This window comes from Rhinatrema bivittatum, chromosome 15 (assembly GCF_901001135.1).
Source record: "Rhinatrema bivittatum chromosome 15, aRhiBiv1.1, whole genome shotgun sequence".
Lineage (NCBI taxonomy): Eukaryota > Metazoa > Chordata > Amphibia > Gymnophiona > Rhinatrematidae > Rhinatrema > Rhinatrema bivittatum.
The window spans coordinates 28,331,063-28,349,686 of record NC_042629.1 but is presented as its reverse complement, the minus strand read 5'-3'; the positions used below and the strand labels follow the sequence as shown (position 1 = coordinate 28,349,686).

Here is an 18,624-nt window from a genome sequence, read left to right as displayed (position 1 = left end):
CTTCAGGAGCTTCAGTCTTCACCAAGTTGGATCTTCAGGGGAATGTACAATATCATATTCATACAAGAAAACTACCAGTGGAAAACCGTCTTTAATACTCAAGATGGCCACTACAATTATTTGATGATACCTTTCAGCCCCAGCAGTTTTCTAGAATTTTGTCAATGACATATTCAGAGACTTGTATACCTGTGTCATAGTGTATCCAGAAGACATTCTGATCTTCTCATCTGACCTTCAGTCACACTGTTCAAATGTTAAGGCCATGCTCCAGTGGCTAAAAAGTCATTCTCTATATGCCAAGCTGGAAAAGTGTGTTTTTTAACCTTTTATTTATTAAACTTCTGCAAATTATAGAACAGACAACATTTGCAAAGAAAATAGGTTACAGAGATGAATCAATCAGTAAAGCAAAATATATTTTTTAAAAAGTAAACAAATTAACACATCTGAATACCTCAATTCAGTCCATAATAAATTGGGGGGGGGGGGGGGGAATTAGAAGCTAATATCCAAACAATAAGTATATGACGAAAAATAGCCAAATCTAGAGATTATACATATCAAAAAGTGGTCTAGAGATCCTTAGCAGATAGCATTAGCATCACGAATGACAATTTTTACATCCACAAGTAATTTCAGTTGTTTAGGGTCAACAAAGATATAGCATTTATTCTCAAGTTTCACCAAACATTTACAAGAAAAACAAAGAAAAAATTCACCTCCCATAGCAAGCAAATCCTGACATAACTGCAGGGACTGCTTGCATCTTGCTTGAGTTTCAAAAGAAACATCAGGAGAAAACCAGATCTTTTGACCCATAAACATAGTATCTTTATTTCTAAAGAAAAGCCGCATAATATAATTTTTTATCAGATTCAAAGACAAAAGAAATTAATAGGATGGCCCTAGTTTCTATTTCATCCTGAGTTCTCAAAAAAGACAATCAATTCCAAGGTATCTATATTGATCTTATTTTGTCAGCATCCAGCTGAACAGAATTCGCAACCCATTTCTTCTGAGGCAGATAAAATTTACCAAGGGAAGTAAGTGACTTCGAAGGAATCCTCAACACATCAGTCATATATCTCTTAAATAATTCCTCCGGCTTAATCAGCGGGGTCTGAGGAAAATTCAGAACCCGAAAGTTCAAAGCCCTCAGATTGTTCTCCATATTCTCTAGCTTCTGCTGTAATTTATTACTAACTTTCATTAATGCCATTTGGCAAGCCTGTACAGATACCAAAATCCCTTCACACAATTTCATTTTCTCAGTATGGCTTTTAACAACTTGTTCCATACTGTCAGTGTGATCATTATCTGTAAGAAGAGATTCAAAGCCTCCCAGTCTCGGAAATAGAAGACTTCATAACACCAATATCATTCCAAATAAACTCTAAGGAGATCTCACCCTCTCCTCCATGAATGCCAGAAAGCATGAAAGGGAGGGGAAGGCCAAACCCCCCCCCCCCCCCCCCCCCTCCAAGGCAGTCCAAACTCGATCAAAATCCTTGGCATTCCCAGCTCACTCACCAACCAATTCTTTCCTCGATTCCCTTTCTGCTTCTCTGGATAACAATGCAGAGCACAACAGCCTTGTCACGGGGGGGAGCCATCTGTGCTCCTTCTTTCAGAGGCTGTACTTCTGGGTTAGTCATGGTACCAAGAGCCACCACTCCCGGGCTGACCAAAAGTGCAGACAGCAGAGAATGAGAGCATGTATCCGGGCTGAACAAAATCTTAGTTTCAGACCGGGAGGCGGCTTCCTTCTCAGTCACAGCAGCAAGAGACTCTGACCCGAAGTTCGATGCTGAAAACTTGAGTATGCAAACCGTAGAACTGACTGCTATGTTAAGAAACCAGTGGGGGTTTGAGGCAAAGAGAGGTGAATTCCCCCCTTCTTTTTCCTTCCCATGTGCAAAAGAGCACATTTAAGTAAGAAAAAAAATCAAGATCCAACCTCGAAGATGCCATCTTGAAACCCCCGGAAAAGTATGTTTTTGAACAGTCTGAGCTTCCATTCTTGTCATGTTATTGTACTTAAGTGGGAAAAAATTTTAAAAACATTTCATAAAACAGGTATGTTGCAACATTAAACAAAAAAAACCAGGAACATTTAAAATGTGAACATAATAAAAACAGTGCATTGATCTGCTGGCATTCAACTTCCTGGGGGTTGACGCTGATTTGAGAAGAGAAAAATGTTGAAGTCAGAATCCCATTCCACAAACCATCCCACCCCCACCATGTGTACAAACATACCTCCAAAGTAGTCTGCAGTGATCTTGCGACGGAGCTCATTTCCCCTTGATGTGCTCTCTCCATCTGCAGCAGGTGCAGACTGCTCTGGCCCCTGGTCCAGATTCACATCTTGATGAATGCCATGCAGGCAGGCAATATTGTAAAGCATGCAGCACATCACAACGCTATCCGCTATTTTCTTCAGTGTGGTCAAAGCAGTGGAATGTACATTTCAAAACACCAAATGTAATTCTATGACTGCTCTAATTCTCGCGTGTGCCTCGGACTGGATTTCTGCTGTACATGGTGCAGACAAGAGCATGACAGCCATGCTTTGCAGCCATAACCAGCATCTCTTATTTTTAAAAAAACTGTTTAGTAAAGTGTGTTCAGACAATTTCCAGCTTTTGGTGCCCACCTTATGTAGCAGATTAATATGCACTTTGGCACCATATGCCAAATTTAATGTACTATTTTGCCTTTGGTACTCACCCCAGAGAGCTTATTGAAACTTTTTTGCTAACACTTTTGGTACCCACCCTCATCCCGCATGATTCTGTAGCAGAATAGTATGCACTTCTTTGGCAGCATGCATCACAAAATGTGCATTATTCCGCTTTTGGTACTCACCCCAGAGAGCTTATATTTCAACTTTTTATTTCAAACGTATCAAGCAACCTTTGCTATATTCAATGAAATTTTGAGCCAACGCCAAATGTGTCATGGCTGCTTCTGGAACTATTGGAGACAACACTGATGATTTTTATGTGTGCATTGCACACAGCTTGTATATTCAGGGAGTGAAAATGCTTCCTGTTGTGGTATGTCATATCTCTTCTCTTGGGTTCGTACTGTATTGGGTAGTGCTGAGTGAGAAAATCTTTAATAAGGAGTTCCCTTATAGTTCACTCTGTCTCCTCAGCACTCCATGTCCTATAAGTTTAACACATCATTGTTCCTAAGAGATAATGTATTAGTGAAAGCAATAATTATTTATAAAGATAGAGCAACTCCATAAAAACAGACAAAAAAGTATTCAATAAAGAATATACTTATTTATTATATATGAGTAGATTGATTAATTCTTTAAAAGATACAGAAAATAAAAAGGTTGTTATTCTTACCCATGAGTTAAGTGCTCTGGCCCTGGGCTACAACCTGCTGATGCAGATTAGATGTGCTGCCACAAGCTCAGAAATCATAACATTTATACCTTTCATTTTGTTTAAAAACATAAGAACATGCCATACTGGGTCAGACCAAGGGTCCATCAAGCCTAGCATCCTGTTTCCGTGGCCAATCCAGGCCATAAGAACCTGGCAAGTACCCAAAAACTAAGTCTATTCCATGTTATCATTGCTAGTAATAGCAGTGGCTATTTTCTAAGTCAACTCAATTAATAGCAGGTAATGGACTTCTCCTCCAAGAACTTATCCAATCCTTTTTTAAACACAGCTATACTAACTGCACTAACCACATCCCCTGGCAACAAATTCCAGAGTTTAATTGTGCATTGAGTGAAAAAGAACTTGCTTCGATTAGTTTTAAATGTGCCACATGCTAACTTCATGGAGTACCCCCTAGTCTTTCTATTATCTGAAAGAGTAAATAACCGATTCACATCTACCCGTTCTAGACCTCTCATGATTTTAAACACCTCTATCATATCCCCCCTCAGCCGTCTCTTCTCCAAGCTGAAAAGTCCTAACCAGTCCTAACCTCTTTAGCTCCCTCATAGAGGAGCTGTTCCAGTTCCCTTATCATTTTGGTAGCTCTTCTCTGTACCTTCTCCATCACAATTATATGTTTTTTGAGATGCGGTGACCAGAATTGTACACAGTATTCAAGGTGCGGTCTCACCATGGAGCGATACAGAGGCATTATGACATTTTCCATTTTATTCACCATTCCATTTCTAATAATTCCCAGCATTCTGTTTGCTTTTTTGACTGCCGCAACACACTGAACTGACTATTTCAATGTGTTATCCACTATGACGCCTAAATCTCTTTCTTGGGTGGTAGCACCTAATATGGAACTTAACATTGTGTAACTATAACATGGGTTATTTTTCCCTATATTCATCACCTTGCACTTATCCACATTAAATTTCATCTGCCATTTTGATGCCCAGTTTTCCAGTCTCACAAGATCTTCCTGCAATTTATCACAATCTGCTTGTGATTTAACTATTCTGAACAATTTTGTATCATCTGCAAATTTGGTTACCTCACTCGTCGTATTTCTTTCCAGATCATTTATAAATATATTGAAAAGTAAGGGTCCCAATACAGATCCCTGAGGCACTCCACTGCCCACTCCCTTCCACTGAGAAAATTGTCCATTTAATCCTACTCTCTGTTTCCTGTCTTTTAGCCAGTTTGTAATCTACGAAAGGACATCGCCACCTATCCCATGACTTTTTACTTTTCCTAGAAGCCTCTCATGAGGAACTATGTCAAACGCCTTCTGAAAATCCAAGTACACTACATCTACCGGTTCACCTTTATCCATATATTTATTAACTTTCAAAAAAGTGAAGCAGATTTGTGAGGCAAGACTTGCCTGGAGTAAAGCCATGCTGACTTTGTTCCATTACATAAGAAGGCTTATAATAAATTTCAGGTATTTACTAAACATTGCTTATAATGTCTTAAACAGTGCCTATAATGTCTGAGAATTTAAAAACAAAACCATCTAATTCTATCTGCTAACGATTGTTAATATTTGACACCTTATAATGTCTGAGTACCTATATAGCTATATCATCATGAAAAAGGAGCTGGATTTGCATTGAGGATTTGGCCTGTAATATTGCTGCAAAGAACGTATTGTTTATGTTTAAAAAAAAAAAAAAGTACACAACAAGCCTAATTAGTGACCAACATAGAATCTGGTATTCCTCTGCTGTCTGAGACGCGAATCAGTTCTGGAAGATTTACCAAGTTTTTCAGAGATATGATTATTTGAAAAAAAGAATACATCTCTGGGTGAAAAACTAAAGAGAATTATCTGATTGCCTTCTAGTTCTCTGTGAACCAACTATGTTTACATTAGGCTGTGCTGAATATGAATTAGCAGGGAAAGTCATTCTCTTTCTGACAATTAACGATTTCAAATGTGGGGACATTGGGTCCTCCGGGATATAGATTGGGGTACCCACGACACACTACTGTGTGTGTGTGTGTGTGGGGGGGGGGGGGGGGGGTAAGAGCAACATGGGTACAATTGGTTATGTCCATTACATTTGGCATGCCAGCTATATCAAAGCATGCTTCATCCACTGCCATTCTGTAGGCTGGGAGATGAGTTGATGAGGAGAAAGTGCAAGGAGAAGTGACTTGTTTGGGTGGAGACAAACTGTAGGAAGGATGTGAGGAGGGGAATGTTGGAGGGGGAGAGGGACAGAGAGTGTATGGTCTACTGCTTATGGTTAGGGCTTTTGGATTTCAGGCATTTTCATTTGGCCGTATGTGGAGTCCAAGAGGAGCTGCAGGAAGCACAACTTCTGTTCACTATCGACATTTATAGCTACAACCACAGACATTGCTGTATTGCTATAGGTTATTGGCAGCTGTAAGAAGTCAGCACTGCCTGCAGCTCCCCTGAGACTCTGTTGATTGCTAAAGTAAAATTCCCCCCAAAAAACATATTCGGATACAGTCCGGATAGCAAAAATAGCCGGATAAACTTATCTGGTTAACTTTGGAAGTATATTCAATAGTGTAGCCACACTAAATTTAGGACAGCTCTTTGGCCTGACCAGATTTAGCCAGCTAACAGGCCGATTCAGTAAAAGTCGCGGGAGAGCGGGCGAGCGATTCAAGGGGGAAGAAGATGCAAATGAGGGCCCGCGGTAAAAAGAGGCACTAGGGACACTAGCGCGTCCCTAGCGCCTCCTTTTTGACAGGAGCAGCGGCTGTCAGCGGGTTTGACAGCCAACACTCAATTTTTCCAGCGTCGGTTCTCGAGCCCGCTGACAGCCACAGGTTCGTAAAATGGACGCCGGCATAATTGAGCGCCCGTCTTCCGACCCGCGGGCCGCTTTTTTAAAATTTGTGGGTCGGAGGGTGTACAGAAAAGCAGTTTTTTTCTGCTTTTCTGTAACTTCCCCAGTGCCAGCCGAAATTAGCGCCTGCCTTTGCCATTACCTTCATTCCCTCCCTACCCAATCTTATTTATTTTATTTATTTATTTATTTATTTATAGATTTTTTTATACCGGAGTACGTAAGTAACATCACCTCGGTTTACATTCAAACAGTAATTCAGCATTGCGCTTTACAATATAACTTAGTAACTGAACGAATACAATACCATGTATAACTTTGTATTAATAGAATATAAACAATAAATGAGAGACTGTGGAAAATAGGAAGAGTAGTAGAAGATTTAGTTCATTAATAGTAGGCTTTTTTAAATAACCAGGTTTTAAGGTTTTGTTTAAATTTTTTGTGACAAAGTTCCTGGCGTAATTCAGAGGGCATGGTGTTCCATATTGTTGATCCGGCAATAATGAAAGATCGTTCTTTTGTACTAGAGAGTTTAGTCAGATTGGGTGCTGGGATCTTTAGTTTGGCTAAATTCTGGAATCTCGTTGGGCGGGAAGAAGTTTTGAATCTTCTTATTCCTGCAGTCCCATTCCTGTCTCACTGCATTGATCCGGGCCAGCAGTCAGCTAGCACTTTGAACCATGCAAGATACCATATTTCTTCACAGTTCCATGTGCCAGTTGGACCTTGGCCCAGAACAACAGCGAGCAGGTGAGGGAAGGCCCAACGGGCTAAATTCCATAGAGATACCTCAATGGTGAGTGTCATTCTTTGGGCTGGTGGAATGGGCTTCACCATGCTTCCTTAACGGTATGCTACATACTTTGTCCGTTGCCTCCTACTGCTATACCTATTGTAAAGAAGACTTGAAAAAAAAAAAGAAAAATAAGCACCAAAAAAAGCTAGTAAGTTTTTTGTTTTGTTTTTGGGGGGGTTTTTTCCCCTTGTCTTCAATTATTTTGGCTGGCAACGCAAGTTTTTGAAAGTTTCACTGCTGTGCTTTATGCCATAGGCCATGACTGCTAGAGAGTGTAATAGAATAAGAATTATTTACCTTAACTCATACATCAGTCAGGATCAGTTCTCCCCTGAACATTTTGTGTATGCTGCTTGCTGATGGCCTATAGATACTCTCTAGTCCAGGGGTGACCAACTCCACTCCTCGAGAGCCACAAAGAGGCCAGGAATTCAGGATATCCACAATAAATATGCATGAGATAGATTTGCATGCAGTGGAGGTAGGACATGCAAATTATCTCATGCATATTCATTGTGGATATCCTGAATTCCTGGCCTCTTTGTGGCTCTCAAAGACCGAAACTGGCCACTTCTGCTCTAGTCTGTCCAAACTACTTTTATATACTTTAGATCCCAGTTGATCTTAGGCTTTCCTTCACTTCTTTGTTGGTAGGGATCCATTATGCTTATTCCATTTTGCCACTGTTGTCTCCACCATTTCCTCTGGAAGGCTGCTGTGTGAAGTAATATTTTATTTATTACATTTTTAGTCTGGATTTTCCACTAGTAGCTCAAAGTAGATTGCAAAATGATTCACATTAAAATCCATAAAAGAAGCATATAAATGACAACATATAACATTAAACCCATAAGAGTTTAACAAAAAACTCAAAACATCCTTACAATAATGTAATGGTTTCTGATTCTACCCCCTTAGGGACATCTTGTTATAGAACATTCTCTCCACTAGAAAAGTTTTGCATGTTTATGACTTTGAAGTATTTCAAATGTCTCTCACATCCCCCATTTTCTCCCCTCTCTTATATAAACACACCTAGAATGTTATTTCATTTCATAGGTTTGGGTTTTTTTGTGTGCAGACTGCACTATTTTGGAAACCATGGAGCTGCCTGCACACTTACTGATCTTTTGATGTATGGATAGATGTGTATTTTAGATCATGAATTGTTAGAGAACTACTCAGACTGGGCAGCTTTTGGTTTTGAATCAGCTTCTGCCATTTACATTCTACAAGCACTAGTGCCCAGAGACCCTGATTACTGTAATAGAACAAAAAGTTCCAATAAGGAAAAGTTCCACAGTTATATTTCCATGAGAATAGCTCTAAGTGCTATTTCTATTAATGTAATTTTTGCTCCAGTGAAAATGCAGTAAAAAGAAATGCTCGTTTCTTAGGGTTTAATGAGGTGAATCACATCCGTAGTAATCAAAACGATTGTCTAGTAAATGGATTATATATCAGGGAAACTGCTTCCAATAGTAGTACAGGAATTTGGGGGTCAGCATTCAGCCTGCTACCCAAACTTGTGGGTTTTCAGGGTCAGCATGCAGCCTGCTACCTAGGCATACAGGGATTTAATAGCAGCTTTCTATTTTAGTCTACCTAATGTGTTATGAAACAGCTTATAATTCTACTTTCTGTTACAGGCATAGGTCCAGGTCAAGATCCCGTGAACGTCGCTCCAGGTCAAGAGATCGTGGCCGAGGGGGCGGTGGAGGAGCAGGCGGTGGTGGACGTGATAGGAGAAGGTCACGAGATCGAGAGCGATCGGGTCGATTCTAAGCCATGGCATTTTTATTACCTGTCTGCTAGAAATTGTTGTAGTTATCTGACCAAACAAGTTCCTAATGGGGATATTTTTTTTAAGATGGGGGGGGGAGCTTCTGAATAAAAGAAAAAAAAGAAAAACCTTTGTGGTGACCCAATATTCTTGGCGTAACTCGTTTCTCGTGGGCCATTTTCGTCATTCTTGTACTTTACTGAATGTTGATAGGTTAAAGCTGCTTCAGAGAAGGTTTGAATTAATTGAGGGGAGATGTATATTACTACACTCACATCCCTGTACTAATACCTGCTGTGCTGAAACAGATTGGAAGCTCTGCATTGGCTGATTTCAGAAGCAGCTTCTCTCTCCTAGTTTTCATTTGTACACAGCAGATTTTTTTTTTTAATTTTTTTTTTAGGAGCACTTTGTTCCAAGTTATTGTGTGAGCACAGCTCTCCTGTTCAAATAAAGAATTTTATTGACTAATTTTGTTAACGTTTAGTTGTGAGCCACCAACATTTCTAATAGTTATCCATTTTTCCATGAGCACTGGACAAGTGGGGAATGGAAACCCTGTTGCTTTCAAAGGAAGTTAAGACCACATTATGCCTTGCATACTTTGTTAGTTTTGATGCAAAAAAAAGGACAGCTGTAAAAAAAAAAAAAAAAAGACTATCTTCCCCCATGAAATGATTCTTTTTGAAATGTGTGTTTGAGTGCAGTGTGTCCATTGTGGCATTTACAATAAAACCTGCTTCCTTTTCCATAGAAACTCTGCTGTCTGTTCTCTCAGTAAAAGCAAGAAGTGAAATTGCTTGCTCCCAGCTGTCAGTCTGATGCAGTATAACCCTGATGGGATATATACAATTACAAAATAGTATGCATAAGGCAAAATAGTGAGGCTGTGACAGTCTAAATACTGTACCAAAGCCACCATTAAACATTTTCAAACAACTTCACCTCCATTCTTTATCTTTTCCAAAATTCTGTATCACAGCTGCTACTTGCAAAAATTAATTATTTTTCCCACCCCAATTTAGGAATAATTATTTTTATATCATATTTTCATATGTCATAGATTCTGTATAAATTCTCATGTGTGGCATTAAATAGTATTGTTTCTATATGAACTGCCAAAAAAATGTAATCATAACACAATTAAATGTTTTTTCCGTTATGCTATCACCCTAGTAAAACTTAATCCTGCTTTTTTTGAAAATAATATTTTTTAAGCTTTATTTTAAAACCACACAGATATTTCCATAAAGCATAGTGTGTTACAGAAAGAAACATGTTATCTTAAAACCTGCAGGAGAATAAATGCACTGTGAAAGCTTTATGGATAGAAATTCCATGTGAGATGGGGAAGAGTATAGCAGAGAGGGTCAAAATGCACAGTCGGACAATGAAATACGAATGGAAATTAGGGAAGCTAACAAATTTGGCAGCACAGTAATAATGGGAGCTTTCAGTTACTCCAATAATCCAAAGAAGCATACCCATGCACATATACAAATCCACAGAAACACTGGTGCAGGAAAAAGTTCTCGTTTCCACAAAGTAGATGAAAAAGTGCATTTATTCAAAAATCACAAAGTAGCAAAAGTTCATCCCGCGAGAAGTTACCCTTCGCGCCTTTTTTGTGTTTTAAATGGCTGTCAAACTTGAGGGCGCTTGCGCTCCGGACCCTAACTTCAAAGGTATGTGATAGTCTGTGTAAAAGTTTTTACCGTAGTCTTTTGTTTTCACTTATTACCCGCCTTGTTACTTTGTTACATTATAGATTGTTACTGCATATTGGTCCCTCCCGATGCAGCAAGTGCGAAACACGGGACCGTGTCGGGGGACTTCAAGAGATTTGTGTTTTCACTGATGGAGTTGCCATAATGAACTTTTGCTACTTTGTGATTTTTGAATAAATACACTTTTTCATCTACTTTGTGGAAACGAGAACTTTTTCCTGCACCAGTGTTTCTGTAGCTTTCAGTTACTCCAATATCGACTAGGTAACTATCGCATCAGAACATGCTAAGGAGGTGAAGTTTGTAGATGAAATAAATTAATTTCATGGAGCATTTGTTCTAGGAACTGACAAGAGGAGGCTATTCGAGACTTTATTTTAGTGGAATGCATGATTTGGTGTGAGAGATTAGTGGGGCCGCTTGGCAACTGTGACCATACACAGTCAAATCTGACTTAATAACTGGAGGGAGGGAGGACATTAAGGAAAACTACTGCTCTAGCATATCTTTCAAAAAGGAGACTTTGATAAATTAAGGAGAATAGAAAAAAAATTAAAAGGTGCAGCTGCAAAGATTGAGTTTGCATCAGGTGTGGACACTGTTTAAAAACACCTTCCTTTTCATCCAGCCAGATTAGTCCAGCTGAATGAGTTATGCCCACCAACCAGCAAATGGAGACAAATTAGCAGGTTCACTGATCTTATAGGCTTCCATGCTGACCTCAGTTTGCCAGTATTCTATGTCTCCAGTAGGTGATAGGTGTGCATATCCCATTAAGATGAGGCCTGGTTAGACTGGATAAAGAGGAATCCAAACTGGAGGGACAGCTCCTGAGATGAAAAGCTAGACCATCTTCCTTCAGTTGCACATTCTTCTGGGGCCAGGGGGCTTCTAGTCTTTCTGGAGTAGGCTACAAGGTCTGTGATTAGCTTTCTTCCTTCTCCTATCTCCCTTTTCTTGTTCCCTTCTTAGGGGTCTGCTTCTCCTTTCAGGCTTCAAAACAAAAAAATATATATATATAAAGATTTGCTCCTGTAGATAGTTAAAAAAAAATAATAAAAATGAGGGGGAGAGAGACATCTAGCTCTGAGTCAGAGGGATCAAGGCACATTCCGGGGTGATTAAGGGAGTGAGTTGGTCACCTCTTATTTTGTTTCCTGGCAGTGGTGGTGAGTTTTTTGTAATGAGCATGTTGCAGGGAAAAGCATGACTGCTTTAGATGAGTGTGGGAGGAAGACTCTGCTTTGTGGCAGTTGCGGCCTTTGGGAAATCAGTTGGGGGAATGTGTAGGTTTTGCCAGTCCTGTTCAGAGGAGAGAGAGAGGGGATGATAAAAGCAGTGATTCTGCTACTGTGGAGTGGGCTGCATCAGTGGGGCCAGCTGCAGTTTTTTTTTCTCACCAGAGATCTTTTCTCAGAGGTGGAGCAGCGGCCATATTTGGTGCACAGCTGAGCGATAAGGAGGCCTCTGTCAATCTTGGGAGCCTTAGATCAGTTGGGCCTTCGTTGGAAGAGACAGAGGCTGGTACTTTTAAAGAGCAGCACTTTCTTCCTTGTGTTAGCAGCTTCTGCATCAGCCTGGGTTTCTGTTTCAAAGGAGTTTGTAAAGTGTGAATTCACCAGGCCTTCTGTATAGGATAGAGTTCAGTCCTGGGATCCACTCCTGCACTTCCTTCTCCATAAAGGGTTGCAGGAAGAACAGGACAGAAAAAGGAAGATAGGGAGGATGATGATGTCATCTAGGATTCCCTAGAACAGCGCTTCTCAACCGGTGTGTCGCGACACACTGGTGTGTCGCGTCTCCCGGTGTCCCAATGCCCTGTTGTACTTTCCTTCTCCCTTTTTCCAGCCCCCGCGGTCCAATTGAAAGCCTCCTTTCTTCCTACCCCCACTGCCCAATGGGAAGCCTCCTTCATTTTGCCTTCCCCCGTGCAGGCCAATCAGAAGCCTCCTCCCTGCCACCTGCCAGTGGGAGTAGGAAGAAGGGAGGAAGCCTTTGATTGGCCGGTGAGGCAGGCATGGCACTGCCCGGGAGTGGGGTGGGAGGAATAGCAGTGTAGAACCCCGACGAAGCAAGGCCGCTACGGGAGCCCATCCCCGTAGCGGTGAAGAGGAAAACCCGACCGCGACGGTGCAAGGCCGCTATGGGAGCCCATCCCCGTAGCGGTGACAAGAAAACCCGACCCCAACGGTGCAAGGCCGCTACGGGAGCCCATCCCCGTAGCTGTGAAGAGGAAAACCCGACCCGACGGTGCAAGGCCGCTACGGGAGCCCATCCCCCCTAGCGGTGAAGAGGAAAACCCGACCCCGACGGTGCAAGGCCACTACGGGAGCCCATCCCCCCTAGCGGTGAAGAGGAAAACCCGACCCCTAGTGACGAAGAGGAAACCCGACCTCTGACTGAGGCGCCCATCCCTGTGGCGCCGAAAAAAGAAGGCCCGCTGGATGAAAGCCACGGCGAAACCGGAGCCCATCCCTGCAATGAAGGAAGAAGTTATTTTTGGTGAGAGCTGGTGTGTCTGTGTGTGAATGGGGGCCTGGGTGAGAGCTTGTGTGTGAATGGGGGCCTGGGTGAGAGCTTGTGTCTGTGGGTGTGAATGGGTGCCTGGGTGAGAGCTTGTGTGTGAATGGGGGCCTTGGTGAGAGCTTGTGTGTGAATGGGTGCCTGGGTGAGAGCTTGTGTGTGAATGGGGGCCTGGGTGAGAGCTTGTGTCTGAGGGTGTGAATGGGTACCTGGGTGAGAGCTTGTGTCTGTGGGTGTGAATGGGTACCTGGGTGAGAGCTTGTGTCTGTGGGTGTGAATGGGTGCCTGGGTGAGAGCTTGTGTCTGAGGGTGTGATTGGATGCATGGGTGAAAGCTTATGTCTGTGGGTGTGAATGGATGCCTGGGTGAGAGCTTGTGTCTGTGGGTGTGAATGGGTACCTGGGTGAGAGCTTGTGTCTGTGGGTGTGAATGGGTACCTGGGTGAGAGCTTGTGTCTGTGGGTGTGAATGGGTGCCTGGGTGAGAGCTTGTGTCTGAGGGTGTGAATGGGTGCCTGGGTGAGAGCTTGTGTCTGAGGGTGTGATTGGATGCATGGGTGAAAGCTTGTGTCTGTGGGTGTGAATGGATGTCTGGGTGAGAGCTTGTGTCTGTGGGTGTGAATGGATACCTGGGTGAGAGCTTGTGTCTGTGGGTGTGAATGGGTGCCTGGGTGAGAGCTTGTGTCTGCGGGTGTGAATGGGTACCTGGGTGAGAGTTTGTGTCTGTGGGTGTGAATGGGTACCTGGGTGAGAGCTTGTGTCTGTGGGTGTGAATGGGTACCTGGGTGAGAGCTTGTGTCTGTGGGTGTGAATGGGTACCTGGGTGAGAGCTTGTGTCTGTGGGTGTGAATGGGTACCTGGGTGAGAGCTTGTGTCTGTGGGTGTGAATGGATGCCTGGGTGAGAGCTTGTGTCATTGGGTGTGAATGGGTGCTTGGGTGAGAGCTTGTGTGTAGGGGTGTGAATGGAAGCCTGGGTGAGAGTTGGTGTGAATGGGTGTAAGAGCTTTTGTGTGTGATTGAGAGCTTGTATATAAGAGAACATGAGTGTGATTGAGAGAGCGAGACTGGTCAGGGAGGTGATGTGTTTCTGTGTGAGAGAGAGAAACTGGTCAGGAAGATGACTGGTGTGAAAGAGACCGAGACTGGTTGTGGGGTCTAATTGGGGGTGTGTGTGTTGTGAGTGACTGGTTGTGGGTGCTAAGGAAGAAGATTGAGGACAGAACTTCAGCAGCCCTTGCTGCTTCTGGTTAGTGCTATTGGCCTGGAAGGGAAAGGAGTAGGAGAGTTGCTGGAGAGGGTAAGTAAAGGTGGCTTTTTAAATTTATTTTTCTTGATTGACTGCCATTTTAATTATTGGGTATTATGCGATGTCTGCTGTTTTGAAATATTTTATTGATATTTGGACATGTTTTAATAATTTTTATGAGTATTTAATTGAATATTATTCTGTTCAGCAGCTGTTTTGTAACATTTTTGGTATAACTTTACAATGATTTCTGTGGGGGGCTCTGTAGCAGCTTGGCTTATTCTGTTTTCCCAATAGGAAATGTTTTAGTGTTTAGGGCTTGGTTTAATAGTTGTATTTCTTAGATAGGGTTGTTACTGTTTGCGTGTGTTCCGTAATACAGGTGTAACGTTGTGCAGGTTAGTTTGTGTCCATTATTGCAAATCCTGAGTCTGTTAGGTGCTATATTTCTCTTTCCATTTCTCCAGGTTTGCACTGCATGCAGAGTGGCTTTTTTGGTTTTCCGTTCCAGTTTCTGTCTCCATATTTATAATTTGTGTTTTTTCTGTACTTGGGTGAAGGTCAGTTCTGGGTGTGTGACCAAAGTGAGGTATTTTACTAGCATGTAGGCATTTGTATCAATCTTATTTGATGTGTTTTCTCAATAGGATATGCATTAGTGGTAAATTACTGTCTTTTCATAAGGAAGGCTATTGTGCCTGGTAGTAAAGGGAGTTTGTTTTGCTTTTACTGAGATGTCATCAGAACCAGAATATCTTTTTTGTATGGTGAGTTGTACGGGTTATGCCCTAGATCTGCTCTGCACTCATTGCTGAGGGTTGAGGGGAGTCCTGTGGATGCAGAGTGCATGTTTACATTTAGCCCCGTGATGGTCACATGTTCAGTGTGTCACGCATGTGAGAACCATTTGTCAGGTGTGTCCCGGCCAAAAAAAGGTTGAGAACCACTGCCCTAGAAGGATTAAAGACTCTGAAAGACAGAGGCGGTGAGGAGGAGTTGGAAGAAGGTGAATAGGTGCACCTCTGCCATAAAGAGGAATTTATTTCTTAATCACTATCAGGCCGATACAGTAATGAGCGGTAGGAAGAGGTGCGTTACGGCCGGGCACACCCGCGTTTGCCGCACACACACAGTTTGGATCACCTACCGCTCGATACTGTATTGAAATAGCATGCAAATGCAAGCCGCGTCTGAGAAGCGTCCATGAAGCGTTAGGCCCGCGCAATCCATTTTACTGTATAGATCGCTATAGAGCGCCTATACAGTATCCTGGGTGCGCTGGTACCTGTCATTTCAAATGACGTTTGAAATGACAGGTACCAGGGGGGCTTGCGAGTCCTCTCCCCCCCCCCCCCCCCCCCCGCTCCCGAAGCAAGGCAGGGCGAAAATTAAAACAAAAGTGAATAAAGTGTAATAAAAGTAAACTTACTGCATGTGAATTTTCTTTGAACAGTCCTCTCTCTCTCTCCTTCTCCCGAGGCACGTACTGCGGCTCCCCTGCCTCCCAGGGGGAGCCGGCACAAAAGCGGCTTCCAGCAGCCCCGCCGGTGAAGGTGAATGAATGTGCGCCTGTGCGTGCAATTTGGTCACTCAAGGCGTGACGTCACGACGTTTGGCGTCACGGCGTGTGACGTCGGCATTCGCTAATGCTCTACTTTGAGCGCCCAAATTGCATTCATTCACCTTCACCGGCGGGGGCTGCTGGAAGCTGCTTTGGCTCCCCTGCCCCCGCCGGCGAAGGTGAATGAATGCACGCCTGTGTGTGTAATTTGGGCGCTCAAGGCAGTGCATTAGCGAACGCCGACGTCACGCCTTGAGCGCCCAAATTGCACACACAGGCGTGCATTCATTCACCGCCGGCGGGGGCTGCTGGAAGCCGCTTTCGCCGCCGGCTCCCTCCACCTGGATGAATGCACGCCCGCCGGCTCCCTCCGCTGGATGAATGCACGCCCGCCGGCGAAGCTGAGTGAATGAATGCACGCCCGCCGGCTAGCGCCGCGTACGGGCATGCATTCATTCACTTTCGCCCGCCCGCTCGTACACTTTCACCCGCCGCTTTCACCGCCGGCTGCCCCCAGGAGGCAGGGGAGCCGCAGTGCGCGCCTCGGGAGGAGGGGAGAGAGAACTGTTCAAAGAAAATTCACATGCAGTAAGTTTACTTTTATTACACTTTATTTACTTTTGTTTTAATGACATGTTGAGCCGATTTTCGCCCTGCACCTTGCTTCGGGAGGGGGGGATTTTGACCGGAGCCTGCCTATTGCTGTCACACCACACTAACGCCAGGGTAAGGGTCCCGGGGGGTGAGGGGGTCGTTTGCCCATGAAATTTCGTCTCTCTGACCTAACGCTCCACATAACGCAGGGGTAAGGGTAGGCGGTAAGTTAGCAGGTTAAACACGTGGCAAAACTACAGGTTAAAAAGGAGATAATCGGGGTGCACATTGCTGTATGGGAGGGAATAGCTAATCGGAGCGTTTACATCTCATATACATGCTGCGGGCGGAAAGGGTTACCGGTTGATTTAAAGAAGCGGTAAGGATGAGTTAAAAGGGATAGTGAATTGTGGGTTGGACACGCGGCCAAATTGTGAGTTAGAAGCGGGTTAGAAGCAAGGTAACCGCGGCCGCGCTTTACTGTATCGGCCTGTTGGAAAGCAGAGTGATTCACCTGGCTCTTCTGTACGTTACTTCTCTTCTTAGGAGTCAGGCAGTTGGGATCTTATTGAAAAATGCTACAGCAATGGCGTTTGTGAATCATTAGGTAGACACCAAAAGTGCTCAGGTGTCAGATTGAATAGCTAGTTGCATCCATCATTTCTATAATATAGCAAGATTTACAGACTATCATCAAGTACGAGCTATGGCTTCTCCTGTTACTCATTTGTGAAAAGTACCCATTGAAGATATCTGCAAAGCTGCAACATGATCATCATTCCATGCATTCATATCCCATTACCGTTTTGATAACATTTTAGGTTCTGACAAATTTGAACAAGCAGTTTTGCAAAATCTGTTCTTACTGTAATCCAGTCTCCATGGTGGAATCTGGATTGCTTACTAAGTAAGCACTCAGCTGCACTCTCAGCTTGGCCCTTCCCACATGTAGTGGCTAATTCAGCCTGCTTCTCAACAGAAAAAGCATGTTTGCTTATCATAAACTGTGTTTTCTTTAGCAGGATGACTTAGCCACGGAATACCCACCCACCCCACTGGAGAGTAGACTATACAGTTAAATTCAGCTCTGTTACTGACTGAAGAGGATCACAAGGCAATGGCTGCACGAGAATACCCGCACACGCTCAGTAGAGCTGAAACCTCTACGGCTTGGAGAGACAAGTCCATTCAGTGCCACCACATGGCGTCACCCACATTTAATGGCTAATTCAGGGTTGGCCAACTCTGGTCCTCAAGAGCCACAAACAGGCCAGGTTTTCAAGATATCCACAATGAATATGCGTGAGATAGATTTGCATACAAAGTGCATGAAAACTTGGCCTGTTTGTGGCTCTTGAAGACCGGAGTGACCATCCCTAGGCTAATTCATCCAGCTATCTACAGAAAACACTGTTTATGGGAAGCATGAAATGCGAAACACTGCAGTATGTTGGCTATCATGGAAGAGAAGACACATAAGTGATTATGACAGTGGCAAAGTGGTAAGTTATTCTCCTTTGCTGTCATGGAAGAGAAGATGTATAAGTGATTACAACAGAGGCAAAGTGGTAAGTTATTTTCCTTTGTTGTGAATAATTTGTGTTCTCTTCTATTCTTCTTTGTAAGCCCTCTGGTTTGGAGGAATATTAAGTTTCCATTAGTTAGCTTGTTTCAGGTAAAATACTGACAGTCTGAGGTCAGCACGGAAGCCTATTAATCTCTGTCTCCATCTTCTGGTCACTGGGCATAATCCATTCATATGAACTGAGCTGGTTGAACTGAAGGAAAGAAAATTACTCAGGTAAGAACAAATTTCTCCATCTTGGAAGCACAAACCAGCTGTATTCCACATAAGAGACTCCTGAGATAATTAAAAAGTCATAGAATAGGAAGCAATGACCTATTATGAACTGTGTACTGGTTAAAAGATAAGAAACAGAGAGTAGGACTTGATCAGTTTTGTCAATGGAGGAAGGTAAACAGTGGGGTGCCCCAGGGCTCTATACTCTGTTTTTTAAATATAAATGATCTGGAAAAGGAATAACAAGAGGTGATAAAATTTTCAGATGGCAACATTATTCCAAGTTGTTCAATCACAAGCAGATTGTAAGAAATTGCTGGAGGACCTTACAAGACTAGGAG

At 43.1% G+C, this 18,624-nt stretch overlaps 1 protein-coding gene across 5 annotated transcripts in view; it reads left to right on the top strand.

The window, feature by feature from the left end:
* The window catches only part of LOC115076799 (splicing factor U2AF 35 kDa subunit), a 250,072-nt gene extending 240,555 nt beyond the window's left edge, over positions 1-9,517 (top strand). For 4 of the 5 annotated variants that reach the window (XM_029578698.1, XM_029578697.1, XM_029578695.1 and 1 more), the window contains one exon: positions 8,699-9,517. In XM_029578698.1, coding sequence (XP_029434558.1) covers positions 8,699-8,834 — 136 coding nt within the window. In that variant the 3' untranslated portion in view covers positions 8,835-9,517. The remainder of the gene's footprint in view (positions 1-8,698) is intronic. The other variant, XR_003852869.1, reaches the window with a different exon arrangement.
* Positions 9,518-18,624: the final 9,107 nt, after the last annotated feature.